General features: G+C 38.2%; 1 protein-coding gene across 3 annotated transcripts; it reads left to right on the forward strand.

Annotated features, from left to right (window-relative positions):
- The first annotated feature begins 17 nt into the window (after nucleotides 1-17).
- On the forward strand, nucleotides 18-27986 carry kcnj6 (potassium inwardly rectifying channel subfamily J member 6). 3 transcript variants are annotated; one of them, XM_042092557.1, is made up of 3 exons: nucleotides 18-254; nucleotides 17108-18032; nucleotides 25483-27986. In XM_042092557.1, exons 2-3 carry the CDS (start codon nucleotides 17132-17134, stop codon nucleotides 25818-25820), a joined length of 1239 nt encoding a protein of 412 aa, XP_041948491.1. In that variant the 5' UTR covers nucleotides 18-254; nucleotides 17108-17131; the 3' UTR covers nucleotides 25821-27986. The 3 variants fall into 3 exon arrangements, with proteins under 3 accessions (XP_041948491.1, XP_041948492.1, XP_041948493.1); XM_042092558.1 differs by lacking the exon at nucleotides 18-254 and adding an exon at nucleotides 1012-1155; XM_042092559.1 differs by lacking the exon at nucleotides 18-254 and adding an exon at nucleotides 16687-16768.
- The last annotated feature ends 2 nt before the right edge of the window (nucleotides 27987-27988 follow it).

The following is a 27988-nucleotide window of genomic DNA, read 5'->3' on the forward strand; positions in this document are numbered from 1 at the left end:
TCCGTTCAGATTCTCTCTCCCTCCCTCTCTCGGTCGCTCACGCACACGCTTTTCCTCACCAGTCCTCCCACCCTCTCTCTCCTCAACAAAGGAGGACATGGCAGGATGGCATTAGATGGATTTTTCCATGAAACGAAAGGGGAATTATGAAATCTCGATACTGTCGTCGTTTTGTGCAAATTCTTCATGACCTGGAAATTCGGAACAAATTTGAATGGATGATCATGAATGAATAAACACAGTCTCATTATTAGGTATGTAAAACTCTATAGCCTAGTCGTTTTCACGTTCGTTTGGTTTCAAGACCAAGGCTCATGGTGTTTGCGTAATGGGAAGACTGATTAAGTGACAATTTGTAGCCTTAATGAAGAAGTCTTACATAATATTGCCATGGCAGACTTACAGTTTGTCTATGATAGTATATACTTAGACCCCATGTAGTCCGTTAAGTTTTGACTATTTGAGAATTTCAAACATCCCTCTTGGTCTAAAGTGATTGAAATGAATAGGCCTAGTGTTAGACTACATTAGCCTAAGTCGTCGTTTTATTGACTATGCTACGAATGACATGTTGCCTTTCTGGTAAATAGCCTAATCAACAGCTTAGCTCCGTTGCGTTTAGATAGCCTACTTTGTGACTTGAATGGTGGGACGGCTCCCATCCATACCGGGTCTAAAGGTCTGTGTTTCTTCAGGTAACGAACACGTAATTTCTGTGATAGTGATTGTTTGGTAATTCTAATAGAACTATAGTCTACGATCCGATTCACGACGCAGCAAATAGCCCATTCCTTATGTGCAACATTGTCTCTCCTTGGATTCCTTATGCCTACTACCATATAAGTCATTCATCTAGTTTACACCCAAATACATTGACTGATAAACGCCATATGTGCCGGTTTTGTAATGCAGGGTATAGGCTAGCTTACGATGTGATATCTATTCTGCTCTGGGGAAGAGCTCCCACCATCTCCATGGCGACCGTGAGATCTTCCATCAAAAACCATGAAGTGTGAGTGTAGCTTTCTCAGTGGAAGAGAGTCGGTTCGATTTCGGGAACAGGCGCAAGAAAGAGTGACGCACACAGTGAAACCTGCTAGCATAGCCTACGATATCTGCTCTAGGACAAAAAAAGACAAAAGTTCTTATTTAAGGGTGAGTGTAGCCTACATAGCATTTAATGAAGCCTGTTGATCTAAATCACAAACTGACTTAAAACAAAATGCACGGTAACTTTGGTAGAAAGAGTGCCTACTCCAGGTCCGATTAGCCAACCAGGTGTGCAGACAGTGCACGACGCGTGTATTTGTCCAGCTGGTTCCATCAGCAGGAAGTAGCCTGTAGGCTATCCTAGTTTACACAGATGTGACATTTGTGTATTTTGTTGGTATAATTGTGTCAGCTTAGGTTAGTGGACCAGGGTTATGGCAGGTGTGGGCGTGTGGCCTATTTCGGTAATTGAGACGGATTTTTCCGTCATTTATTTTCTTTCTGATAGAAAACGCTGTAGGAGCCTACTTTAGGCTACTAGCCTACTTTAGGCTGAAAGGTTAACTCAAGGCTACCTCACGTGAAGCAGGCCAAATCTACCAGGAAATCATAGGCCTATCAGGCTGTCAGCTGGTCAACCAAAAACTTAATGACTGTTCGTGCAATGGGCAGACAATTGCCTGTAGGCCTACGGAATATGTTCTCTAGCCTGGCATATTTCTCAGATAAAATGTTTATTTGCTGTTGTGTGTGATGGGTGTCACAAGCTCAAGAAATAGCCAGCTCCAAGCGATTGTTTTAAATCCTACCACAAGTTTCTACAGGCCAAGGATTGTAGCCTAGCCTATGCGTTGGCCTAAGCACGATAAAGCCAGACACTGCAAAAGGAAGCGTTTGTCAGGAGTCAGGACCATGGACAGCGATTATGGGTTCGGTTTAAGGTCGTTGGTGTAGTGCTATCGCATAACTATATTTTTGGCAAATAGATTTAATATTATTCGTAATGAGAACATATCCAACAAACATAGCAGCCTAGGCCAAGCCTAAGGTCTGATTCCCTTTCGTTACACTCGTTACACTCGCACAAATGACGAAAGGTCTAATATATAGGTATTTTGTCACAGAGGAGGAAAACCACCTATGAGCACGGGCCCTGTTTTCCCACATGTAAGCCTACTAGGCTGCCATCAGATAATGTAGGATTGAGGACATGCATTTAAGATCCCACTATAAAGGTATTTATATCCGGTACACTCAGGCTATTATTTTACTGGAACTATGCAGGGCATATTTTAAGCTGTAAGAAATCTAAAAATAAATCAATAAATGGAGATTTGGTTACTATGCTGGTACTTTAGTCAGCACATTGTACATCTGCCACTGAGCACTTGATGGATTGAGCTATGTGTTGCTATGGAGATCATTACTTCCTGACTAACGGACCTGACTAACCCACGAGAAACCAGATTTTACCCCCAGCTTCACACACACACACACACACACACACACACAAACACAACCACCAATACCCCTGAACGTGTTAAGAATACTTCTACAAACAAAGTTGCAAAATAATAATAATAATAATAATAATAATAATAATAATAAGCTTTATATGTATAGCACCTTTCATACACAGAATGCAGCTCAAAGTGCTTTACATTTGAACAATTTAAGACATTAATAGAGAAGAAAATAATAATAATAATAATAATAATAATAATAATAATACATTTTGAAGCTATAACACAGCAAGTTGTTGCAGTAGTATATACTGTAGGCTCGGCTAACAGATGCTTAGGTCCGGTTGATGTGGACACTAAGCGGTTATCCTTAGTATGTTCTTAGTATTTGTTGTGATTATATGAATTTATATACAGACGTTTAATGATAATGCTTAACCCTTAACCCCATACAAGCACACCATATGGAAACAGTGGCAAGGAAAAGCTCCCATATTCCTGGAAGAAACCTTGAGCAAAACCCAGGGGAGCCCATCTGCTTCTGGCTGGCTGCAGCTCTAATAGCAGCAGTCAAATGTAGAATAATCTGAAAAAGTAGTCTACAAGATAAGATAAAGCATTATGATGAAATCAATTGTTCTGTGGATAGCCACAGGAAAGGTGATACATTACTTAAGCATTAGATTGACCTGAAAATGTGGTTAGGCTTCTGATTAGGTGTAAAATAAATCCTTGAAAAAGATCGAGATCCTGGCTTATATCCATATTGACTGTCCAGAGAAGGCTAGGCTATATGAAACAACTAGCCTATTGAAGGATAAAGAGAAATTTTCACTGACATGGCAGCGTGTATACTTATTACAGCTATGGTCTCTTTGTCTTAATCAGGCCAGTCTTCCTACAATTTAGTGATTGATGTCTGAATAAGGGATTTTGTGAAGGGTCATTTTTCCCAGTGTTAACATTGTTTGAAGAATTCAGTCACAATTCATTAACTTGAATTGATGTTGGAGTTTAGTGTGAAGGTTCAAATCAGTGGCCTTGCAGAGTTTTTAGCCCACCATGTTAGTGCACACAGGGAATGCACTTAATTGCTGGTTTCCTGCAGGCACACAACGTAGTCTACTCAATATTAAATGAGGCCATTGCTCAGAGGCAACCCCCCGAGTAGCCGAATGAGTAGATAAGTTATTGGAAGATTCTTATCAGTAATAGTTGCATACTCGAATATACTTCATGTGAATGAAAAGCTAACACTTTAAGCTGGAAAAAAATGGAAGCAGGGGAAGCATTTTGTATTGGTCCTCAGAATATTTTGAATAGAAACTTGTGATAGCAGGGGAGACATAAAACACTAACTCAGTATTTAAAAATGTCATTACAAAAAGTGAATATAGAAGTGTTCATGCATCATGTATAGTTAGAGGCCAGTACATACTAGGGATGTAACGGTATGAAAATTTAGCCTCACGGTTATAGTGACCAAAATTATCACGGTTTTCGGTATTATCGCGGTATTTTTAAAAGTGTGTTCAATATGTTTAGAAAGCACTAATAGGCCTACACAAGCTGAAATAAGTGTGAAAGTGTGACAGCATTTACTATACAAAATATAGGCAAAACCTTATCAAAAGTGCAACATTTAACCAGGGACGCTGGAACTAATTTTCACCTGGGCTAATAGAGGGGGTGCTGAGGGAGTTGTTACTGAGTAGATGTGATTCCTTTATTCTGGTGCAGGCCTACATCCTGACTGCACAAACAAACCAGGCTGAGCTGAGCATTCTTAATTCATAGCATAATGTTACCGTGGCTTTTTCCTTGGTCATGTTTAATTGGCTTTGTGCCACAGTTAAATCCATCAATAAGACAACAGAATCAGTAGGGTACCAGTTTTGTTTACCAGGCCTACTGTATGTCAAAAGCAGGCTCGGATGAAGCTGTGAAGGATTAAACACATGGTTTGCCCAGTGGTAATCGCCCGTGATAATCATGATATTTGAAATGAAAAAGGTAATTGTTATCGTCAACATTTTTATCGCGGTTTACCATTATACCGGTAATTGTTACATCCCTAGTACATACATTACATACATATATAGAAAATGGACTGAAACTGAGAACTTTGACAAAACTCTTGGGCTTTTCTCAATATGCGTTCTTTTCTATACTTGTGTTCTCATGAACTTGAAAATCGTTCTGAAACGTCATCAATCACTGCCGAAGTACTGTTCCAATTCACAAGTTCGCATTTATTCAAGAACGCATAACATTCCCGGAAGTGTTCTCGAATCGCTGGTTTTATCAAGGATGCATCGGGTGGTGACTTGGTGGCTTGAAGATTCCACAATGCATTACGTCAGCTCAGACTTGACACTCACATAAGAGAAATGGCAGCATTGATACATAATAGGCCTACCTATCATAATTGCTGCTTAAGATCACGATCTTAACTTTTCAAGTTCAAACTTTCAAGAACGGGAGACCGTTCTTTAGCGTACTTTGTATTGAGAAAAGCCCCTTGTTTTTTTTAAAAAAAAAAGGTTTCTAACACTGAAGATTCAATGTACTTTACAATCTTTATCATTTATTTTCTGGGTAACATTTTATTTTAGCAAGCACATGTTAGCCATTAACTAATATGTGTATGTATTAGTGCTCAACAAGGTCTGTATTAAGCACCATTGCATATTTCTTAGGTCTTTATTGAACAATTTATTATTCTTAATCAATAGATCCTTTATTCTTTGTAAATCCTTAAGCAACCAATTGATCTCGATCTAAGGTTACTGGTATATAGTATGGATTAAAATAGAGAGTGTATAGACTAATTCACTGTCTAAATGTGACTTACAGTGACAGAGTAATAACATATTAAGATAATGTATTAGAAGGCTATACATTTTCTATTAATACTATGTATTAATAACCTTACATTAAGACCAACTAGTTGCTTATTCAGGATTTACCAAGAATAATTCACTTATTGAGTAAGAATAAGAAATTGTTGCATAAAGTCCTAATAAATATGTAATGATGCTTAATACAGACCTTATTATACATACACATATCGGTTATGCATTAATAACATGTGTTCGGTGTTACCATTTTCGGGTGTCTATTAATTAATGATCTAATTTGCACACACAACCTTGATTTTTTACTTTTAACTGAATCGAATCATCTTCCCCAAATTTCAGTTTTTTGAGTGCAACCAGAGCAAATAAAAGAGGCGGGGGGACATTTTTTCAGTGCAGTCAGTCATCATTCGGTGACTATATCATTTTATTACACGGCTCTTCACAAGGCAAGTAGAACGCTCCATTGACTTGAATGGGATTTCCCAAAGTTCTAGAGGTCATTATTTTTTGGGAAAGGACCTCTGAAAAAAATAATGACCGCTGTCAATGGCAACGGAGTTTGTGCTTCTAATTCAGGTATTTCATATCACTACGCAAGGACTGGAACTTCATTCAAAAGTGAAAGCAGAGGTTGATCAGCTGTGTTCTAAAGAACGTTTGATTCAAGTTCAGTGTGTGTTGTTGCGAACTATTTGTTTCAGCAAATGCCACGATGAACGGTAACAAATAGGCTAGGCTATGTAGGCATATCTTGGGGAGTTTATTATTTCGTTTTGGCAAGTAGCCGGGTAATAAGTGGGATAATGTATAGAACGCAGGTCATTATTCGGAAAATAAGTCCCGACAGGGCGAACCGGACCCCGATGCGCAGCGGAGGGGTCTTGTTCCGCCCTGAAGGGACTTATTTTACTACACAGACTAGAACATTGGGTTGGATTCACAGGCATACTGTAGTTATCAACTGGCTCAAATCATATCTACAAGAAAGGAGCTTCTTTGTTGCTATCGGCAACTGTACCTCAACACCAAGGTCCTTGACCTGTGGTGTTCCCCAGGGGTCGATCTTGTATCTGTCGAACCGTGTCCGATTGATTTCAAACTTTTTTTTTTGTATGATTTATTTGTGAGATTTTGAGCATAACAGATATACAATACACCTCCTATGAAGTGAATGAAAATACACAGATTCATTCTGTGAAACAAGGTACTAACAAAGAGACAGTTTATGGTTATGGATATGGTTATGGTTATGATTATGGTGATTTCCAAAGCGACATACACATACAAAAACAATATAATACTTAAAATTGTATAGCCTAATGAAGTAAACAATGAAAATGTAGGAAAATGGCAATAATAAAAAAAAATGCCCATTCAATCAATAATATAATAACAATAACAATAGCATGGTAAGACTATATTAAGGAGAATATCAATAATAAACAACAATGTCAATCAACAACCAAATAAACAATACTACAAACCATAACGCATAAGAAGTCTTTGTTTAAAACATAGGCTAATAGTTCTCATATTTGGCATTTTAACTTTTTTGTTCAGATGGGAAGACATTGCGAGAATCCTATGCGGCAGCATTTTTCGTTTGACCCCACAACTAACAAATGAACTAGCTGATAAACAACATGGCAGATATTTTCTTTGTCTTATTTCATGTATAATACTGAAAAAAATGTAGGCATGTCAGAATTACAGTTATGCCACTTACATAATGTAACCTATAGTGCTTTTTTAATGTTTGATGACAGGATAGAGACTTTAATTAGGACATATTAATTAACTAGGAAAGACTTTAGACAGGAAATTATGTAGACTAACAATATAATTTTAAAGTTCTAATGATCAGCCTACTTATTTGTATGTCCCGCAGCTGACATGCATGGAACGTAATTAACCGGTTCGGGAACTTTATTTTTTTGTTCTAACCGGTTCAGGAACCTCAATTTTAGGGTTGAACCAAAAACCGTTACGTTAAAATACTGTTTCTGTTCGGAACGAACCTATTGGGAAAAAATTCTGGGCCCAGTTTCCCGATAACGACGGAGACACGCTCTTAAGGGGGTTTTCTACGATTCATCTCACGATCGTTCGTTTGGTTTTTCCGACTGTTTCCCGAACATGCTTGTAGCGTGAACACGCGTGCACTGCTCTTAAAGGAGAATTCCGGTGTGATATTGACCTAAAGTGTATTGAAACATGATACCGAGTGTGAACGTATGTCTCATAGCCCATCTCGGCTTGTCCCCTGCACTCCAAAATCTGGCGCTAAAAATCTGCTACCAACAGCTTTTTCAATAGTGGTGCTTTGGCATCGGGCTAGCCATGCAAATAAATCACTGTTTTACACCCATTTACGAGGCTCAATGTATCTCCACACTTCATTGGTAGACTTCCGAGGGCCCTGACAGATTCCAAAAATAATTCAGTGGAAATGCATGGATTCCAGTTTCTTCCAGTAGCAGCAACTGGAATCCATGCATTTCCACTGAATTATTTTTGGAATCTGATCCCTTATCATACCTGTTCATTCTTACTCGTTGCTCGACTTATCGTGACTAAATTCAAGATGGCTGCAAACGCTAAACTTCGTGAAGATACTGCCTATATAAATCGTCTTGTAAGTAAACTACCAGTGCTTTTTCAAAGTTCTCAATGTCTCGTTTTAAATGTCAGGGCCCTCGGAAGTCTACCAATGAAGTGTGGAGATACATTGAGCCTCGTAAATGGGTGTAAAACAGTGATTTATTTGCATGGCTAGCCCGATGCCGAAGCACCACTATTGAAAAAGCTGTTGGTAGCATCGGCTAACTAGCGCCAGATTTTGGAGTGCAGGGGACAAGCCGAGATGGGCTATAAGACATACGTTCACACTCGGTATCATGTTTCAATACACTTTAGGTCAATATCACACCGGAATTCTCCTTTAAGATGCTCTTAAGGGGAGCTGTCCAAGTTAATAGTTCTCAAATATCCTCTAATTTGATGGTGATGTCAGGTGACTGCACGTCACAGCCAGGCCTACTATTCAAACCTCGGATCTACACATTAATTCACATCAATACGAAAATAGAAACACTTTGACATCTGCATGTAAGCATCCCAAGTAGGCTAGGTTATATACCACACACAAACATAAATAATTGTAATTATTTAAGATTTAAGACCTCATAGGCCTAATAAAATATAGCCTTCACTTAGCAAAGATAATGGCAATTCTGGCAACGTCTCGTTTCATAACTTGATTGCATTTTTGTCCGCTTTTCATCACATTATTATGACCATTAAATGTAGGCTATTTTGCACGCTAAAATCTGATTCATCACAGGTAAACACAATAAAGAATGGGAACGTAAGTTGGATTATGTATTCTAAGTTGTAATTCCTCTGTATGTCCTGTTGGTGACCTCAGTGAGAAGTACTGTTAAGACGCTCTTAGCCGGTAACGAGAACTCTGGAGCACTCGTAGATCTACGAGTGTTTTCACGACGTTGTGAAAACACTCGTAGATCTACGACGTTGTGAAAACACTCGTAGATCTACGAGTGCTCCAGAGTTCTCGTTACTGGCTAAGAGCGTCTTAACAGTACTTCTCACTGAGGTCACCAACAGGACATACAGAGGAATTACAACTCAAGGTCCCAAATTGAAACGAACGATAGGCTAATAATTTAAGGACTTTTCAGAATGCCACACAGCTAGACAACAAGGGGCAGATAGCGACCTGTCACTTATGCTACCAAAGACTGTTTTTGAATCACATTGTTGCAAATCTCTCTACAAAATGGTTTGGCTTCTACTGTATATCATTAAATTATTGAATAGGCTAAACATATAGCCTTTCATCAAAGCTATAGGCTATAGGCTACCACAGTTTGATCATTGCAAATTTCATATGATGATGCATCATTCCACAAAATGGTTTGTCTTCTCTATCAGGAAGTTATTCAGTAAGTTTAACAATAAACATATAGCCTTAACTCAGAACAGCTGTTAGGCTTATGTCATTTTGATCTGTAAAAATGCCACATGCAGCCATGCCTAAATTCTTCTTACTGCACGTTAATTATAGACTAATATATTATAATATAATATTCAGTATTCATTATTGAATGCTTAGCTGGAATGATGTTTTTCCCTATCAGGCATACATGTACCTGTGGGTATGTAATTGGGCTTGGGGTTTTCTACAGGACATGTTTGAACGGGCACTGCACTAGTAATAATAATAATAATAATAATAATAATAATATATTAGCAGTACATGGGGAGTGGATAACGGATGGGCATCTGAAGAGTGTTAGGTGTAGGACTAAGGGTAAGGAGTTAGATTGGATAGATAAGGAGGGATTGTGGAGAGATTTGTGTACTAGTAGAATGATTACATTGAATATAGTATTGAACTGGGAGCCAGTGTAGATGCTAAAGCATGGGGATGATGTAATCCCATGGCCTAGTGCATCTGAGCACCCTATAGCAGCAGATTTTTTACATACTGTAATCTGTTTATTCTTTGCTGAGATTCCAGAGACTAGGATGTTACAGTAGTATAACCTGGAGGTGATAAATGCATGAAGAAGTGTCTCAGCAGCATGGCTGGACAGCCCTGGCATTTTTGGCCCAGGTGGCCCTCTATTATTGGTCGGACACTGAAATATGCTCACCTCCCATAGCCTACTATTACCCAAAGCTGCATTAAAGCATCAAATAATTTGAAACTTTTTTTCCCCTGCAGGCATACATTATAGTACAATAATGTAGTTATGGCCTAAATGCTAAATAGCCTAAGATGACAAAGCAACTTTGGTTTATAATGATACTAACAAACAATATTAGCTATATTAGTTAATGTTATAACAGCCAGCCAAAGTTAACTTATGACCTCATTGCTAGTTACAAGAACACTATTTGACTGACACCAAGTGCCTGCCAGCTGCAGGTTGAAATTAATTGAATTAACTAGATGTACTGCATAGCGGTACATATTTATGACCGCCACATGGTGCTGCCTTGTACTATGCGAAGAAAATAAATTGCGTATCTCAACTTCTCCCCATCCACTTAAACTAAAACTCCTTGTAAATCACAACTCTTACATGCTCTACCCTTGTTTGCAGAAAAATCTTCAAATTTTGTACAAAAATATGTGTTTTCTAAAGCCACACTCATTTTCATATTCTCTACAAGGTCACAAGTAACAAAAGGATTCTTTGGTGACCCCTTAATGTACGTCTGTAATTGTATTGCACAAGTATACAGTACTAGCCTGGCCCCGCCCATCCTAGATCTCCTTTCAGCTGATGAATGAGAGATTAATTTAATGAAGAGAGAGAGAGAGAGATTATGGGATATTATGAGATATTATAGGGTCGAGGAGGCAGGTGATAGGCCTAGCAAGGTTAAAGACATACTGTTAATCAACTGGGGAAAAGGCAGAAAAGGATCTAGCAGGAGCACAGAAGGGAGAACGTGCATTATAAAAGGTAGTCAGGGTAGACAGGAGCTGGTGGTAGATAGTGCTTTTTTGTTGTGAAAAAATTCAAGACAAAATAAAATATAATATAGATGAGTTGTTTGCAATATTGAACCAACTTGTATGTAAATCCAAACAGTTTTGCAACACTGCCTATGTAAGCTATGCCAGTTTAAATCATATGAATCCTCTGACACAATAAGCAAGGTGCAAAGACAGTAAGCAAGGTGGTTCAGTGAGTAGGCCTATTGTGTAATATACTGTTGAAGTAGGTTTACTCTTTTTTTTAAGCTAGGTGGTCCGTGTTTTTTTTTAAGTGGTCCTTGGTCTGAAAAAGTTTGAGAAACACTGGACTATGCTGTTAGTGGTCCTGTATGTAATGGCGCTAGAGGCGGCTCTGGGGCTCACAGCCTTATGATTGCAGACAGAAAGATCCTGAGCATCCTGATGTTAGACGTGGTGGTGCCAGAGGAGCAGACAGGGTCTAATATGTGGCCTTTAGAGTGTGTGGGAAAGTTAACATGCAGAGTGACATCAAAGCAGTTAAACAGGTTCAGAATTTTCAGCAAAGTAAAAAGAAATTGTAATCAACATGTATACTGAAATACCAGAATGGATGGGTATACACAGGAGTAATAAGTCAGAGTAGCTCAGATAATTCAATGATAAAAACAGAAGTCACTGTTGTTCCATTGATATATTGTAGTCCTTCAAAGGTTTACTGAACCTTTACATTTTTGATAATGACATTCATGAAAAGTAAGTTGGAAATACTTTTGAAAATAACTCTTAACTTGATCATAATAAAGGGTATTATATAAGTGTTCCCTAAGACACATTTTATTCCTTCATTTTGATTCTTTCCTCTAAAATACTAATGTAGTAATAGCTCTATAGTAATATGTAATTTGTGGTATTTATTTGCTGAAAAATGTAATGGCATGATGATAAAACGGCTAAACTATGGATCACTAAATAAACTAAATAAAATGAAATCAGTCTCTTCCTCAGTCATGTAAGTTTATTTCAGGATTACCATTGTGGGGAAGCAGAATTGTCATGTATCATGTTTAAAGCAATAGCAATAGCACTCTCCTTACAGTTGAGATGATCTCTAATAAGACTAGTGAATCATATATTTGCTCACTCATATGCTAGCCAGCTGCTTTCTTTCTGTTCATCATTGTGTTTGTGTGTTTAAGCTTCTGAGTTATACCTGCTGTCTGAAAGCTGTATCCACACTGCCATCTTTTAGCATACCAAGTTATTGCGAGACATCTGCTACTCAAAACCGAAAACAATAAATGTGCTCCACTGCACACAACAGCTATGTAAATGTGTCCATTTAGACTAGCCAAAGCATTGGGCTGTGTCTTTTGAAAGCCGTCATGAATATTAGCAGGCTTTATTTTTCATTTATGTGTCTATTTGTAACACAGCTATGTAGCATCATGAGAGCTTGGTTTGAATTTAAATGCCTGAATAATTATGAAACTGATTTTTAGAATCCCAGCTCTTCACAGAGGATAGAGGGGAGCCTGTACACCCTATGTTATACTGCAGGTGCAGTTTAAGTACAACTTAAGTGCAGGAAATAGAAAAGCGCAACACTGCTTACTCAATGGATGAACCAATTTATCGATGAGCTGACGTCTCAGTCAGTCAGACCTTCATAGATGAAGACAAATGTCCGAGTCTTCAGGAAGTCATATTTATTGCAAAAGAAAAAAAAATGTACCTTCTTGTACCTACCTCAGTTACACATGGCTTATTCCATTCAGCACCACTCATTTGCATAAAGGCATTTGTCTTTAGTTGTTTGTTTTGTCTTCAAACAATCATTGCAGAATTGTGTGCTATTTCTTTCTGAAGACGAGATATAGAGGCACCTTTCCTCCAAGACAAAAAGGTTACCTAGAGCTCTCTTAGAGGTAAGGACAAAGTACAAAGGACCAATATAGGGCACAATTCATTGAAGTGCTGTTTGTGGGATTGTACATCTGTCTCTATTTACACATTCCCCACTCTGCAAATTAACAGCATTGTCTGGAGATGAAAATGTCATTTGCTTTGCGTTTTATCCCACACACAGTATTCCCCAGTGTGCACACACTGTCAGCGGATATCACAAATCCCAGCCCTAATCAAATCTCTTCAGGGCTCACAGAGTAATGATATGAGAAACCATGTGTCAAGTCTCTCTGCTTGATTTGACACATCAGTTTATTTGAAGCTAGCAATGTCCACATGGCACTCAACATTTGCTCACACAAATACTGTGATTTTGCAGCTTGTAGGCTACCTGTATTACTATGGTGGGATGTATTTAGCACTCCACAGACACTTAAGCTGAGACCAATCTGATGATGCATGGGTTTGGCTTGAGGGATATATAATTAAAGCTAAAAGTTAAAGTTGACCTGATATTTAGCAGACGCTTTTATCCAAAGTGACATGGAATTGCATGTAGGTTTGGGAATTGAACTCCGGTGTCTGATTGTCAGGCGGTGAAATGCGAGACCGAAAAACAGAGGGCTGTTCTTGAAGAGGATGACAGAGATTTATCATAGACAGCTACCTTTAACCTTGAAATTTAAAGATACAACAAATTCATCTTAATGTATGTTACCATAAAAACAGAAAATGGTCAAGGATTTAGTGAAATGGAATGTATTGAGAGTTTGTGTGAGCCCCTTTTTACTGTTAAGTGGAGAAACACAGTGCTCTTCGCATTGTGGAGACAGTGGTAGATAATAACAGATATTTCCTGATTCAAGGAAAAAAACAGCAGGATGTTAAGAAATTGTGGCCATTTGCTACATATTCTGTACTTTAAAACCACACATTGGCTGTGTGTGCTTCTAGTTATCAGGGAGTGTAAACAGAGAGTGGATGTAATTCAGAGATACTATGTGCTGTGTGGGCTGGGACAGCTGCTGATATGACAACACAGCTAACGTGTACTGTGCTTTGTTGGTGTGGCACAAAAGACATATCATACTGTCTTGTAACAGGAAGTCTCCACTGCTAATATGATCACCACATGAAATGATGTGACCTTTGTTCGAACAATCCATGTCAGGGAATGCCACTGTTGGTTATTTTCCATTCCAGCCAGACTTGAAAACTAGTAAATCTCTTTAGGGAAAAATGTCAACAGGCATTCTATACATAGCTATAAACCTACTTTTGTCAAAGATTATACCGTTTGTGGCCATATGTTCTTTTATTTGGACAGGAAGTTACCACAGAAACCATCTGCTATTGTGAGGGTCATGAAAATGTTTTGCACAGAGAAAACATCAGGTCTTCACAGGACAAATGAATGTGTAAAATGGCATAAGATGTTAAACTGAATTCTACTGTACGTAGAAAATACTTAACACTAATTGTTAAAACTAACAATTAGTGTGTTAAACAAGCTATCTTTAGTAGCATTACAATTCCAATGTTTTAACAGCATTGTTTCATCACGCCATTGGCATCTGTATGATATTAGCTTGTTAGTTTCAACTTTATTTTACTGATGCAGTACAGTAGAATATGCTATTATATCTCATTGATTAAAATTGATGCAATTGATGATCTAAATCAACTGAAGCAGGAGGCCGGAAAAAGAAAAATGGCAGCAGAAATGGCCATTAAATGGAAAGTAAATAACATTTCTGGAACATATATAGCATGGGTTGTCAGCAAATGTATGAAGATATAAGATATATGCTGCAAAAATACAGCATTCAGGAATTATATTTCACTATAATATGTCACCAAAATGAAAACAAAAAAATACATTTGAACTTGAATTTATCCAATCCAAAGATTTCTGTACTTGAAATGGATGCAATTATTGCAAATTTCATTAGATAATGGCGCATTTACATACCTGTAATATATCCCTGTATAAGCATATAATAAACATAAACAGGGTGATAACACACAAAAGCTACTACCAATGCAATGTTATCGCTTATTTTCTAGCGCTAGTAGGTATACTGTCACCGACACAGGCTCAGACAACAGAGAATCGGGTTAAATGGGTTTATTTCACAAACTGGCAGGGTTTAGTAAGTCCAATGGAAGGCAGGCAAAGGAGAAAACACTCAGGGGGAAAACACTACTGAAGCACTGGAGTTTCAAGGTACAGGAGGTGACCAACAGCGAAGAGTCCAAACAATACTCACAAAAGGCCCACAGGAATCAACAAGGTCTCAACAAAGTTCGCACGTAACACTCAGGAGAGCTTCCAGGTAGTAGGGGTGTGACTTTCGAAACCGACGTCTCGAATCAGTGTTGAGGCTTCGAAGCACACGTGTTTCGAAACACTGCTTCGAAACGTGGTTCAAAACCAACTAAACTCTCAGAATGGTCAAAAATCAAGAGTTTTTATAAGAAGAAAGTGATTTAGAAAACACTAGTGGCAGCAATAAGATTCTCTTTATTGTGACTTCATGTGGTCTCCCATCCAGTAATTGACCAAGGGCATGACCGCTTAGCTTTTGACATAGACTGAACACAGGTAACACAGTGAGCCACGAACTTTAAAGACTACATCTCCAATACAAAGAATTTGACAGATTTGTTTCACCCTAAACAGCTCTGAGGTGTCGGAATTGTTTCGAAGCCTCGGAAAAGTTCGGCACAATTGCTTCGAACGTTTCAGTGTTTCATAAAGCCTCGCTTTGCCCATCCCTACCAGGTAGGAGTCTGAGTCTCTGGGGAACCCTTCTTCACGCCGAACGGGAATGAGGGGTTGCCAAAGACGAGGCCAGACAAAGACTGAGGGGAGACTGGGGTTTAAGTAGAGAGTGAGGCTGATTGGGAACAGGTGCAGGTCATTAGTAGACTGGGGAGAGTGAAAGAGTGAGGGGAGCTTCAGGAGAGTGAGCAGTGGGTGTGGCTGGAGGGGAGCCTGGTGTGGCTGTGACATATGCCTTGCCAAAGATCACTATGAGACTCATTCCCCTACAGGCCAACTCTTCTGGCTCAATGACTATAGGGCCTATTTTTGTATTCAGAAAAAAAGAATAAATTATTATATTTTACTATTTCAAACAATTTTACACGTTTCTAAATTAATAGTCTACAAGAGTTTAAGCAGCTATCTGGAATGACAGGTTTGTTTATCTGTCCTTCACATGTTTTTGATGATTATAAGTGGTTTGTTTGATTGGGTGTTTTAAGCCCCCAACGTCGTCTTCCAGGCAGCGCTGCTTGGGAGGCACTAGGGTTAGGGTTAGGGTTAAGGTTAGGATTAAGTGCCTTGAAGTTGACGGTTGCAGCGCTGCCTTGAAGTCGACGGTGGGGGCTTAAAACACCATCAAGCATTTGATAGATGAGCATTAAGATCTCTAAACCAATAGGGCCCCATCTAGTAAAGTCAGCAGAGGGAAGTCAGATGCTAGCTAAGCCCTGTCCCTCTGTCATACCTTCCCCAGCCACCACACCATCCTCTCAGCCAGTTGGTTGCTTCTCACCCCAACAGTTGGGAAAACGGTGAAAGATGGCAATAAAGCAAAGATGAATATATTGATTTGGGTAAAGTAAAACACAGTATATATGATATATATTTATGTGAGCTTTTTGTCAGTGAATACTTTCAATCAAGATATTTATTTGTAGTCTTGATGGGAAATTATTCTGATGGGAATGATAGATCTGGGGGATGTGTGCCAGGAGCCAAGTGAAGCTGGACTAATTGAATTTCCTACCTCTTGTCTATGCTACTGCCGGTGTCCTGTGGCACAGGGATTAGTCATGAGAAAAGCTTTGCAGAGCTCCATGTAAATGACTAGTCTGACAGGGCTTTAAATAGAAGCATCCCGTTTTCCCAGTAGGTTCCATGCAAATACATATTTTTGTACTGGAAAGATGTGAGTTGAATTATCAGAAGAAATCATGCTTTCTGGTGCTTACATGGAAAATTCTTGCAGGCTGCTCTTACTCCAAAATACACAAAGGTGCTTCAGGTATGTCTAAAAGCGTTTAGCCCTTGAAGAAATCCTATTATATTTCTTGACCATGGACTTATTACTGTCAGACAAGTTGAATAGAAAAGGCTGAACAATGCCCCTAGTCCTTGGCAGGTTTTTTTTTCTCCAAGAAAAGAATATGTTCTGACAGCTCTCTAATTTGATTTTGTGTTGACCTACTATGCACTCTAGGTAGCTGATCTATGCTCTAATGCAGTCATCATCTCTCAAAGAAGTTGTGACAATCCGCTCAACCCAGGTCTTTAAGCAGCTCACTCATTAACCTTTTAATTATTCTATTCTAATTCTTGCTAACCTTTGTGTTTTCTCTTGTAGGCTAAGATCTTTATAAATTCCCCAATGGAGCAGGATGTGGAGAGCCCTGTTACAATCAGACAACCCAAACTGCCCAAGCAAGTCAGGGATGATCTACCAAAAAAACGTGTGGAAAAAGAACAGGCAAAAAAGAAGATCCAGAGATATGTGCGCAAAGATGGAAAGTGCAACGTGCATCATGGCAATGTTCGTGAGACATATCGCTACCTTACAGACATCTTTACCACTCTAGTAGACCTTAAGTGGAGGTTTAATCTTTTTATTTTTGTCTTAGTTTATACTGTAACATGGCTCTTTTTTGGTTTCATGTGGTGGCTTATTGCATATATCCGAGGTGATTTGGATCACATTGGAGACAACCAGTGGACTCCCTGCGTTAATAACTTAAATGGTTTTGTATCAGCTTTTTTGTTCTCAATAGAAACAGAGACAACCATTGGATATGGATACAGGGTCATTACAGACAAATGCCTTGAGGGTATTGTCCTTCTCTTGGTGCAATCAGTGTTGGGATCTATTGTAAATGCCTTCATGGTGGGTTGTATGTTTGTGAAGATCTCGCAGCCCAAGAAGAGGGCAGAAACTCTAGTATTCTCTACCAATGCAGTCATCTCCATGAGGGATGGTCGATTGTGCCTGATGTTCAGAGTAGGAGACCTTCGTAACTCACACATTGTGGAAGCCTCTATCAGAGCCAAGTTGATCAAGTCAAAGCAGACAAAGGAAGGGGAGTTCATTCCCTTAAACCAAACAGACATGAATGTGGGCTATGACACTGGGGACGACAGACTCTTCCTTGTGTCACCACTTATCATCTGCCATGAGATCAACCAGCACAGTCCTTTCTGGGAGATCTCCAAGGCCCACCTGGCCAAAGAAGAGCTCGAGATTGTAGTCATTTTGGAGGGCATGGTGGAGGCAACAGGTAAGCATAATGCTTTACCATGCAATTCAGTGATAATCAGGTGGAGATATATAAATATAATTTATATAAATTAAATCTGTCATTACCTCCCCTTTAGTTAGTCTTTAGTAATGATGTGGAAAGTTAAATTAAATGGTTGGGAAATATTATTGAAACAATGTGGAGATTGTTACAAAGGCACACAAGCAGTATACACTTCCAGTAAAAGGAAGGAAAATACCAATTCCTTACTTATTATTATACTTTTTAAGGGAAATCATACCAAAGCTTTACTGCCAATAACGTTGCAGAATAACACCTTTATGCACATGACTTTATGCACATCTCACTGACCTACAGTCTAACATTATCAGGATTATTCCTGCATACTGAAAGGCAACTGTGTCAGTCAAATTGTATGTCACTTCTTTGTGTCAGTATGACAAAATGTTACATATATTCGATATGTGTCAAGTTAATTTGGCTATTTTGCTACTTCTTAATTTATTACTTTATTTACAGCCCCATTTCCAAAAAAGTAGAATGTGTAGAATGTAAATTAGAATAGAATAATCAAAATCACGTCAACCCATATTTAGTTGCAAAAAGAACATAACGGTAGGCAGCATATCAAATGTTGGAACTTACAAATTGTATTTATGAAAAATATACACTAGTTTTTATTTTGATGCCAGCAACGCGTCTCAAAAAAGTTGGGACGGGGGCAACAAAAACCTGAAAGAATAATGCTCCTTGAAATGAAGTTCTGTGAAGGATTCTCTAGTACATATTATCATTAAAATATTCAGAGGATCCAAATAAATCTTTGTACACAAGGGGCAGGGCTGAACAACAATATTGGATGGCCATGATGTTTATGGTCTGTTTCAAACAGACCTGTTTCTGTAGAGAAAATCACTGCATAGGCTCAGGAAACTACTGATTACCATTGACCGTGAACATAGTTTGACACTCCATCCACAGATGCTGGTTAAAACTCTACAAAAGAAACCATATTTTTATTTTTAAAGGCCAGTTGTTTCACGGATCCAGGATACTACTGTATGCACCTTGATAAAGTTCCCTTGGCCTTTGGAATTAAAATAGCCCCACATCATCACATACCCTTCACCATACCTAGAGATTGCCATGGTTTTATTTCAGTTAGCCTATTAGCTGGTTTGATTTGCATTGAGCTCAATGAGCATAAAAATAAAACCAAGCCAATCTCTAGGTATGGTGAAGGGTATGTGATGATGTGGGGCTATTTTAATTCCAAAGGCCGAATTGCCCTTTTTACAATCATTTACAAAAAAATCCCCTCTTTAATGTCACCGTGAAAAAAGATTTCTACAAAGATTTCTACAAATTAATTAAAAATATATAATGCAAAATAAGCGATTGCATAAATATTCACCCCCTTCAGCACTAAGTAGATGCACCTTTGGCCGCAATTAAAGCATGGAGTCTGTGTGGATATGTGTGGATTTTTCTTTGCAAAACTGCTCAAGCTCTGCCAGGTTGGAAGGAGATTGGGTGTGAACAGCCCAGCCACAGATATTCTTTAGGATTGAGGTCTGGGCTTTGACTCGGCCACTCTAGAACATTCACCAATTGTTGTCTTCAAACCATTTCTGTGTAGTTTTTGTTGTAGACTTCGGCTCATTGGAGAGTAAATCTTCTCCGGAAATCATAGTTCCCTTGCAGGCTGAATCAGATTGTCCTCTAGGATTTCCATATATTTTGCTGAATGAATTTTACTTTTACCTTTACAAGCCTTCCAGGGCCTGCTGTCGAGAAGTATCCCCACAGCATAATGCTATATCACCATGCTTCAAATTCCGGATGGTGCGTTTTTGGTGATGCAGTGTTTGGTGTCCGCCAAAAATAGCATCTAGTCTGATGGCCAAAAAGCTCAATTTTGTTCTCATCAGACCAACAAAACTTCTTCCATTTGACCTTGGAGTCTCCCACATGTCTTTGGGCAAACTTTAGTCAAGATTTAATACGAGCTTTGCCACTCATGCATAGTTTCTTCCATCTCAGCTGCTGAAGCATGTTGTCATAGGTGCCTTGCCCCACCATTATTCTTCTTCAACAGTCACTCAGTTTGTGGTGATGGCATGCTCTAGGCACATTTGCCATATTCCCTACATTCCTTAATGATGGATTTCACTGAATTCCAAAGGATGTTCAGTGACTTGATTTTTTTTTTTTGTATCCATCCCCTCACTTATGCTTGTCAATAACCTTTTCTTTGAGTTGTTTGGAGTGTTCTTTTGTCTTCATGGTGGAATTATAGCCAGGAATACTGATTGACCAGTGACTGGACCTTCCAGACACAGGTGTCTTTATATTACTATACTTTAGACATTCACTGCACTCAGGCATCTCCATTTCACTAATTGTGAGACTATTAGCACCAATTGGATTGACCCCTGTTGATTTAGATCAGTCACAAAAAAGGCCAAATTAAATTGACAAAGATTCCATTTATTAAAGTAATAAAAGGGGAAATATCTACGAATATTTCTACGAGTAATAAAAGGGGAAATATCTACGAAAGGGGAAAAAACTAACAATTTTAGCTCTAAAACTCATTTAGTATTAATAATTTATTTCATATTTATTTATTTCGTAAGTGACCATGGTATAAACGGGATAATGCCCTTTGATGCGTCCATTATCAGTAATAAATAGACTTCGCGGAAGCACGCCTCCGCGTCGTCCATTTATTTCTGATAATGGACACCTCGTTGGGCATAATCCCTTACTTGTTCATTGTTGCTGTTGTCATGGTATATGACACTATGCCATTGCTGCCCCAGTAACAGTTTCCGTTGCTTGGCAACAGTAGATGCTAAGTCTATTGATTGGTAGGCTACTATTTTTTTTGGGAGCAGAGGATGACCGAAAATGAATGATGGAAAAAACACAATTTGACTTCTTTAAACTAGATTAGTTGTACGTGGAACCGATCCACAGCCATGGGTATATCCCTTACAAACCCCACTCTCACTCATATTGCTTAAATAGAGTAGGCTAAGTGGACATTTGTGAACCCTTTTTGATTAGTTAATTTTTCATCATTAAGTTGACAGATGTGGATCATATCCATGGAAAAAAAATGCACATTGGTCTATGTGTGAGACGTAAAATTTGTATATATCCACGAATGGACTCACAGAAATCAAATCATATTCTTGATAGACTTGGAATTGTTATGGTGAACTGCCTGTAATAAATTGCGCTGTAGTTTGTGAGGTTACCATGGCAACTGTGGTTGATGTGTGAGTGTAAGCAGAGCCTCATCTTTGTTGGTGCCAAAGTGAGAAGGCAGGAAAGCCCACTGCTGTTATATAACAAATGTTATCTAAACAGCAGGGCACACCAACCAATGGCTATGGTAATATTATTAGCCTTTCATTGCCTTCTATTCCTGTTGAGGTAGGAGGTAACCACACATTTTTTTCTATTAGTTGCTCTGTTTCTTTTTTGGACATCCATCAATCCATGTTCCATCCTAATGTAGAAATTAGTATCAATTGTTGTTGCAGATTACAGATATACTTACTTTTGTCAGGACAATGGCTGTGTTTCTAAATGATGTCTCATGAAGACTTGAAAGGTATATAGCCAATATCCTACTTGACTAAAGCTGTTTATTTTTCTACTAATTTTTCCCCAACTAATCTCTTAAAGAGTTCCCACACATTCTGTAAGATAATAGGCCGAATCCATATTTTTCAAATTGACCGTTCATTGTTGATTGTAATTTATATAGGTCTGAGCATGCATGAGATGACTGTTCTGCATGAATCAGATTTGAGCACCAGTGATCATTTATGATCATTCAGTGATCATTCTTGAACATCAACAAGGAATAGGCCTACTATACAGGTCAAAATAAAAAGCTCTCAAATGTACAATAGGCTAAAAGAACACAGAGAGTCAATTAATTAATTAATTTCAAATTTGTCAAATTTCAAAAATTATGTTATTACCCTGCTTGATTAAAACAGCTTGAATTTGTGTAGCCGGTCAACAGCCTAACAGATAACAGTAGAAGAAGCAACAGACAGGTACTGCGTTTAAATGGTCTGACATGCTGGTTGACTGCTATTGGGAGGAACAGTTAGCAGACAATGGCCACCAAAAATGTTTTGGTCCACTGTGGATATTCAGTGTGCAGTGGATAGGCATAGACTCATTCAAATTTCACACAATGCCAGGCTGGCCTAACTGTGAACACAATACCATGGTGGCCTAACTGTGAACACAATACTGGTGGCCCAACTGTGAACACAGAAGTACCACACACACCAGTTGTGAATCAGCCAATGTGTTCAGGCCCTTAGCACCTATCCTCAATACTTAGACTGTGCTTAACATTGCCCATAGACAACCAGTGGACCCACACAGCACAAGCATGTTGTAGTGTGCTTATGTAGCAGACAACATGCAAGTGTACTTTTATAGCACACATGTAACTTCATTTTGAGCTTTGAATTAGTATTTATGTATTAATCACTTATTATTAGGAATATAACAATACTCTCAACTCACGATTCAGTACGATTTTAAGTTTGAAACGCAATTTTCTCACGATTTTTTAACAGAAGAATCTGCAGACAAATTATGACTGAAAAATATTCCTTTATTTATATAAACTGAGAAGAATACAAGGTCTGAGCTCGTTGCCACCCAAATGTCCCAGGTAATGCGTATTTTGACTTATTCGGCACCCTGATGAGGTTGTTTTAAATTAGAATAATCATTTGACCAATCTGACTCCAATTTTACTATTATTACTAATCATTGTACTGACGTCTGAAATCAAACAAGTGAAATCAAAAGCAGATTATGACCTATTCAACAATTGCATTGCGATTATTTTTTATTTTATCTCAAACATTGTAATCTTCACACATTTGTATTGATTTACATCCCTACTTATTATCATTATCACTTGTATTTAGTTCTTTATTGACATTACGATATGGTGATTGGTATAAATGACACCCAAGCCAATAGGAATAGCATTACTAAATCACCAACAAGCATAGCAGGGAAAGCAATGTAACAATTACATTAACACTGGTTAAACCAGTGCCCTTTGCTGCTGCATCTTTGTATGTCTCTATGTTTTTATGCCGACCTTAAACATATAAATGTTGAAATTAGCCACGGGGACCCTTTAGACAGCTGTGCACAGCAGAATGGGATAAAGGGAAAGGTTGTGTGGAATGGTGGGCATGTGAGGAGAGGAATAGCTGGTGGCACTTTTCATGGCTGACCTGTGTCTGTTACAAGGACTTTTTGACACACAACATCACATGGGGGGGGGGGGGGGGGGGGCAATGTGGACATAAGGTGCACAGAGCAATGTGCACAATGTGCACAGAGCAACAAGGACCATGGTGTAAAAGGGGAGTCACGTCTCCCATATGGAAGGAGGAAAAACAGTCCATTATTGGTATGTGCAGGGATGATGTTTCAGGACCTCAATGTGCATTAAAACAATCAAATAGCTATTTAGTTGCAGGAGTTGATGATGTTATTCTCTATTCTGCCATTAAAAGTAGCTTTCCACTGGAAGAAAATGAAAGGGTGAACAGGATTTTAGGATCAACCTTTAATATATAATACAGTAATACAGTATTATATTATATTATATTATATAATTATGATGAGTAATACACTGGCCATTCTTAATTACATTTTTTGATAATTACAGTTGCCACTCATCAGTGGTAGCATAGACTTAATATTGCGAAAGGTTTTTGATGAAACAGACACAGTGCTGTGTTCAACCTGACCCTGACTAAGAGGCAAAGCTTACGTAAATGTGCTGGTTTTGGACTGTGGGTGTCTGCCGTCTCTGTTTACCTCAGGGCTGAAACTGTTGGTTTTGGTTAAAATTCGTATATCTGATTGTGTCAATGTGCTTCTTATAGCCTCTCCTAATCTGCTGTTCATAACAAACTAATAAGTCACGGAACACTGACCTTTTTGACAATGTCTGGTGAGCTCCTCTGGTCTGGTCAATGTAGATGCAGATAATAGTCCAGGAAAAAAAGGAAGATTTTGTTGCCGGTTTGTTTGGTTTCAGTAAATTTGTAAATGGAGAATTACTTTTGTGCACAGATCCACATACAGATATCACACTATTTTGAATAATTCCATTAACAATGAGAGATTGACTTGGAAAATAACAGCCAAATAAACATTGACCAGCATGACCAGGAATGACTACTCTGAATAACTCAATTCCTTTTCACTGTATTCCGCAGAAGCACTTTCAAGAACATTGTTCCTAATAGAACTCTTTTATCAGATCTCCCTGAAGTATCCCTATGTGCCTCATGAGATTTCAAGTGCTTAATTGTTTCATTATGGAACTGATCAGAACCTGTGACTTTGTTGTATCAAAATGTGCAGCAGTTAAATGCGAAAGGTACACAAAAGATCCAAAGAGCACTCTGTAAGTATCAAGTGTAGTAAGTACCAAGGGGAAAATCAAATCAAATCAGATATAATTTCAATATGCACTGTAAAGTGGCCTTTAGGGTGAAAAAGTATTGATATGACCTAACTCTATTGCTTATTTTCAGAGGTGTAAAAGTCTGGCTTCAGAAAGTAAAAGTCCTGCCACATTTTTGTTCTAACCATTCACTTAATCAGCTGATTCTAATTAGCACAGCTCTTAAGCCAGGTAGATCAGGTAATTAGTGATATCACCTGTGTGAAGAACCAATACATGGCAGGGCTTTTGCTGTCTGAATCCGGACTTTTACATCTCTGCTTATTTTGAAGTTATCTGCATTCTGAAGTTCAGCCAGTATAAGCACTGCTGATTAGCTGATTAGCCCTATGCTGTCTGTGTTGATGTAAGTCTACTGTGCCTCACTTCCAGGCCACACAATTGTTTCTTTTGCTCTCCATCTTGTAACTGCCAGCTCAGAACTAAGGCCGCATTAAAGTACTTCTGGGTCAGCCAATGCTCTCACAACTTTTCAAGTACTTCAGTGCTCACCATACTCTAAGAACTTAAAAAGTCATATTTGATTACTTGATTGATTACACAATATATACAGATTATATTCTCAAAAATGTACAGCTTTCACTAGGTAGATTGTTTTCAGATTTACTGCACTTACACCATTTGTTAATGTTTTTGTTGTACACAGAAATGACTGAACATCTGCAACATCTGTACAAGACTACAACTTGTTGTATATACTTGTAGCGTACTCTATGTCATATGCTCCTGTAGTCCACTCCATAGACAGATTAATCTAGATTCACCTCATATGGTATATGTTTTCAAGGGACAGATTTACACATGCAGCCTTTGTACATTGCATATTACAGTTTATACTAGATGTACTTTACCATATATGTTTGACAGATCCTGTGTAATGAACAATATATTTATTTATAACACCCTTCTATTCCTTGTTTTCATTAGGAATGACATGCCAAGCGAGAAGCTCCTATGTTTCCAGTGAGATCAAATGGGGCTACCGTTTCACTCCAGTTCTGACACTTGAGGATGGTTTTTACGAGGTAGACTATAACAGTTTCCATGAGATATATGAGACCAACACGCCTAGTTGCAGTGCTAGGGAACTTGCTGAGATGACAGCCCGATCCCGTCTCCCACTGACGTGGTCTGTGGCCAGTAAACTCAGCCAACAGGGAGTGCTGAACACTGACGAGCAGGAGGAGAAAGAGGACCACACAGGCATGGACCAGACAGAGAGGAACGGGGACATCGCCAACATTGAGAGTGAGTCAAAAGTGTAGAGGAGGCCAGAGACTGGAAGCTGATACGTCTTTCTCACCCTGTGCCCAAAACGGTTGAGTCACCTCAACTAGTGCAGCATAGAGACCTCAAAAAGGCTCGAATCTATGTAGACACCCCATATAACAACTTCAACATTTTGCAACATTAATGGCCCCAAAGATTACTGAAATGATGCCTGGATGGGGACGTTTGAGCAAATGCATGGTCTCAAATATAATTTCTAAAGAAAAGTTATTTTCAGATTTTTAATTGAAAGATTAAAACCTTATATAAATATATATATTCTAGGGCATTTGAATTTGTATTTTTGTACATATGTTTCAATATAGGTTTTGTTGAAGATGTGTGAATATTTGACAGGAGTCAGTTTGATACAAACACATTTAGACCAGGTCTGTACATATTTTATGCCTTATGTGATTATGCTTCTTTTCTTAGGGTTTTCCAGAATATCTAAGCATGTACAAAAAACACTAATTGATTACTGTACATAATGTACATAATGATCGTAGAAATTCAACACAAGTCACATTCTCCACTGGATGCAAAATTGTTTATCACACCAACTGGAGGCTTTCTCAGTTTCTGAAAGTGTCTCTGATCTCAGCCTTGCATGTCTGGCTTAATATTACAACAAATTGTCTTGTGACCAGTGGCTTAAAACCCTACAGGGGTGTTTGGATTTTACAATCAGTTTTCCCCTTTCTTACCTGTAGCCTTTGAGTTTATTGGTTTAATTTCTGCAATGCCCTTTAAGTTAGGATAAAATGTTTTGAGAATTTGTGTTGCTCAATCTCTCTCTCTCTCTCTCTCTCTCTCTGTCTTTCTCTCTCTCTCTGTATGTTTGAATATGTGTGTATTTTACTGTTTGTTCCTGTAAAAAATATGATTGCTTTAAATACTGCAGCCCATTTCTAGACTCTTAGCTTTCCAAGGTTTGGTGAATAGTTTACTTATTTAGTTTTTAGAAAGACTGCTATCAGTCTGTATTCAGAGATTTTGGGCATCATTTTGCTGGCAGCCTTATAATAATTTATTTTCTAATGAAGAGCATGGTTTATTTGATTAAATGGTTCAAACTCCTCATCAGAACTGTATTTACACACATTCTTGTTTACTTACTTCCTTGGCATGGACTAAAAATCCATTTAATATTGCAGTCAGTATTTGGAGAAAAGTAAACAAATATGTTTACAAAAACACAATGTTGTTCTATAACTGCCCACAGTGGTGTCCTTAAATTTATTGATTGCATCATAATTAACCAGTGGTTATGGAGATACAATAAGGTCTAGCTCTGAACTCAACATAAAACATGCAAAAGAAAACTAGAGACAATCAGCCAGTTCTGCAGTATTCAGGACACTCAGTGTTTGAATATTGGATTTGACCAAGAGAGAAGTATGACCAAACCAGACATAAACCAAGGTGTCATCCACAATAGAATGTAAAAGGGCAAGAGTATTCTGCTGTATTTGTGATAGTGCTTTTAAAAGATCTGCTCCTTTAAGAACAGATCAAATAATACTGTATTATTCAATAAGCCATTTGAAGGTAAGGGGAAAGCTGTGGTTACTAATACATTTAGACAACCTCTTCAAAGCTTGGAATCATTTCTTAAAATCCATTTTGTTATTCACAATAATAATAGATGTTACGAAGTGAACTTACTTTGTAGTTAATTTTAGATGGTCTATTTAGACACCTAGTTCTAAAATGATGACTAATACTATTTTGCGTCAAAGTGTTGTACAGCACTTATTTCACTGATTTTATTCTGTCCTAACAGTTTTTTGAAATACAGATGGATTGCCAGATATGGCGTACAGCTCCCTGGAAGTTTAATTTTATTGACAATATGTAACTGTATTATTAATCATTTTTTAAGTTTCCAAACTATTGGGTTGTAAATATTGCTGTTTTAATTATTTGGGTGTTAGAGATGTTTTTCTTTGTCAACAGACCAGTCTTATTTCTTCAGTGAACTCATTGGAGAATGTTAATCTGACAATACTTCTGTCAGTTCTATTTCAGATGAATGAATTTTATCATGTCGGATAAATTCCAGTTAAATACATAAATAATGTGAAAATAAATAAATGGAGAACACATGTCAATGAAAGAATGGTATTATGAAATGTCTCAATTAAAGATTATTATTGTTATT

Source organism: Alosa sapidissima, chromosome 5, assembly GCF_018492685.1.
Source record: "Alosa sapidissima isolate fAloSap1 chromosome 5, fAloSap1.pri, whole genome shotgun sequence".
Classification (NCBI taxonomy): domain Eukaryota; kingdom Metazoa; phylum Chordata; class Actinopteri; order Clupeiformes; family Clupeidae; genus Alosa; species Alosa sapidissima.

Bases quoted from the DNA above. Each gene is read 5' to 3' on its own strand.
- kcnj6 (XM_042092557.1), top strand. From the start codon at position 17,132: ATGGAGCAGGATGTGGAGAGCCCTGTTACAATCAGACAACCCAAACTG. The intron at 18,033-25,482 runs GTAAGCATAATG...TGTTTTCATTAG, and splicing joins GGGCATGGTGGAGGCAACAG to GAATGACATGCCAAGCGAGA.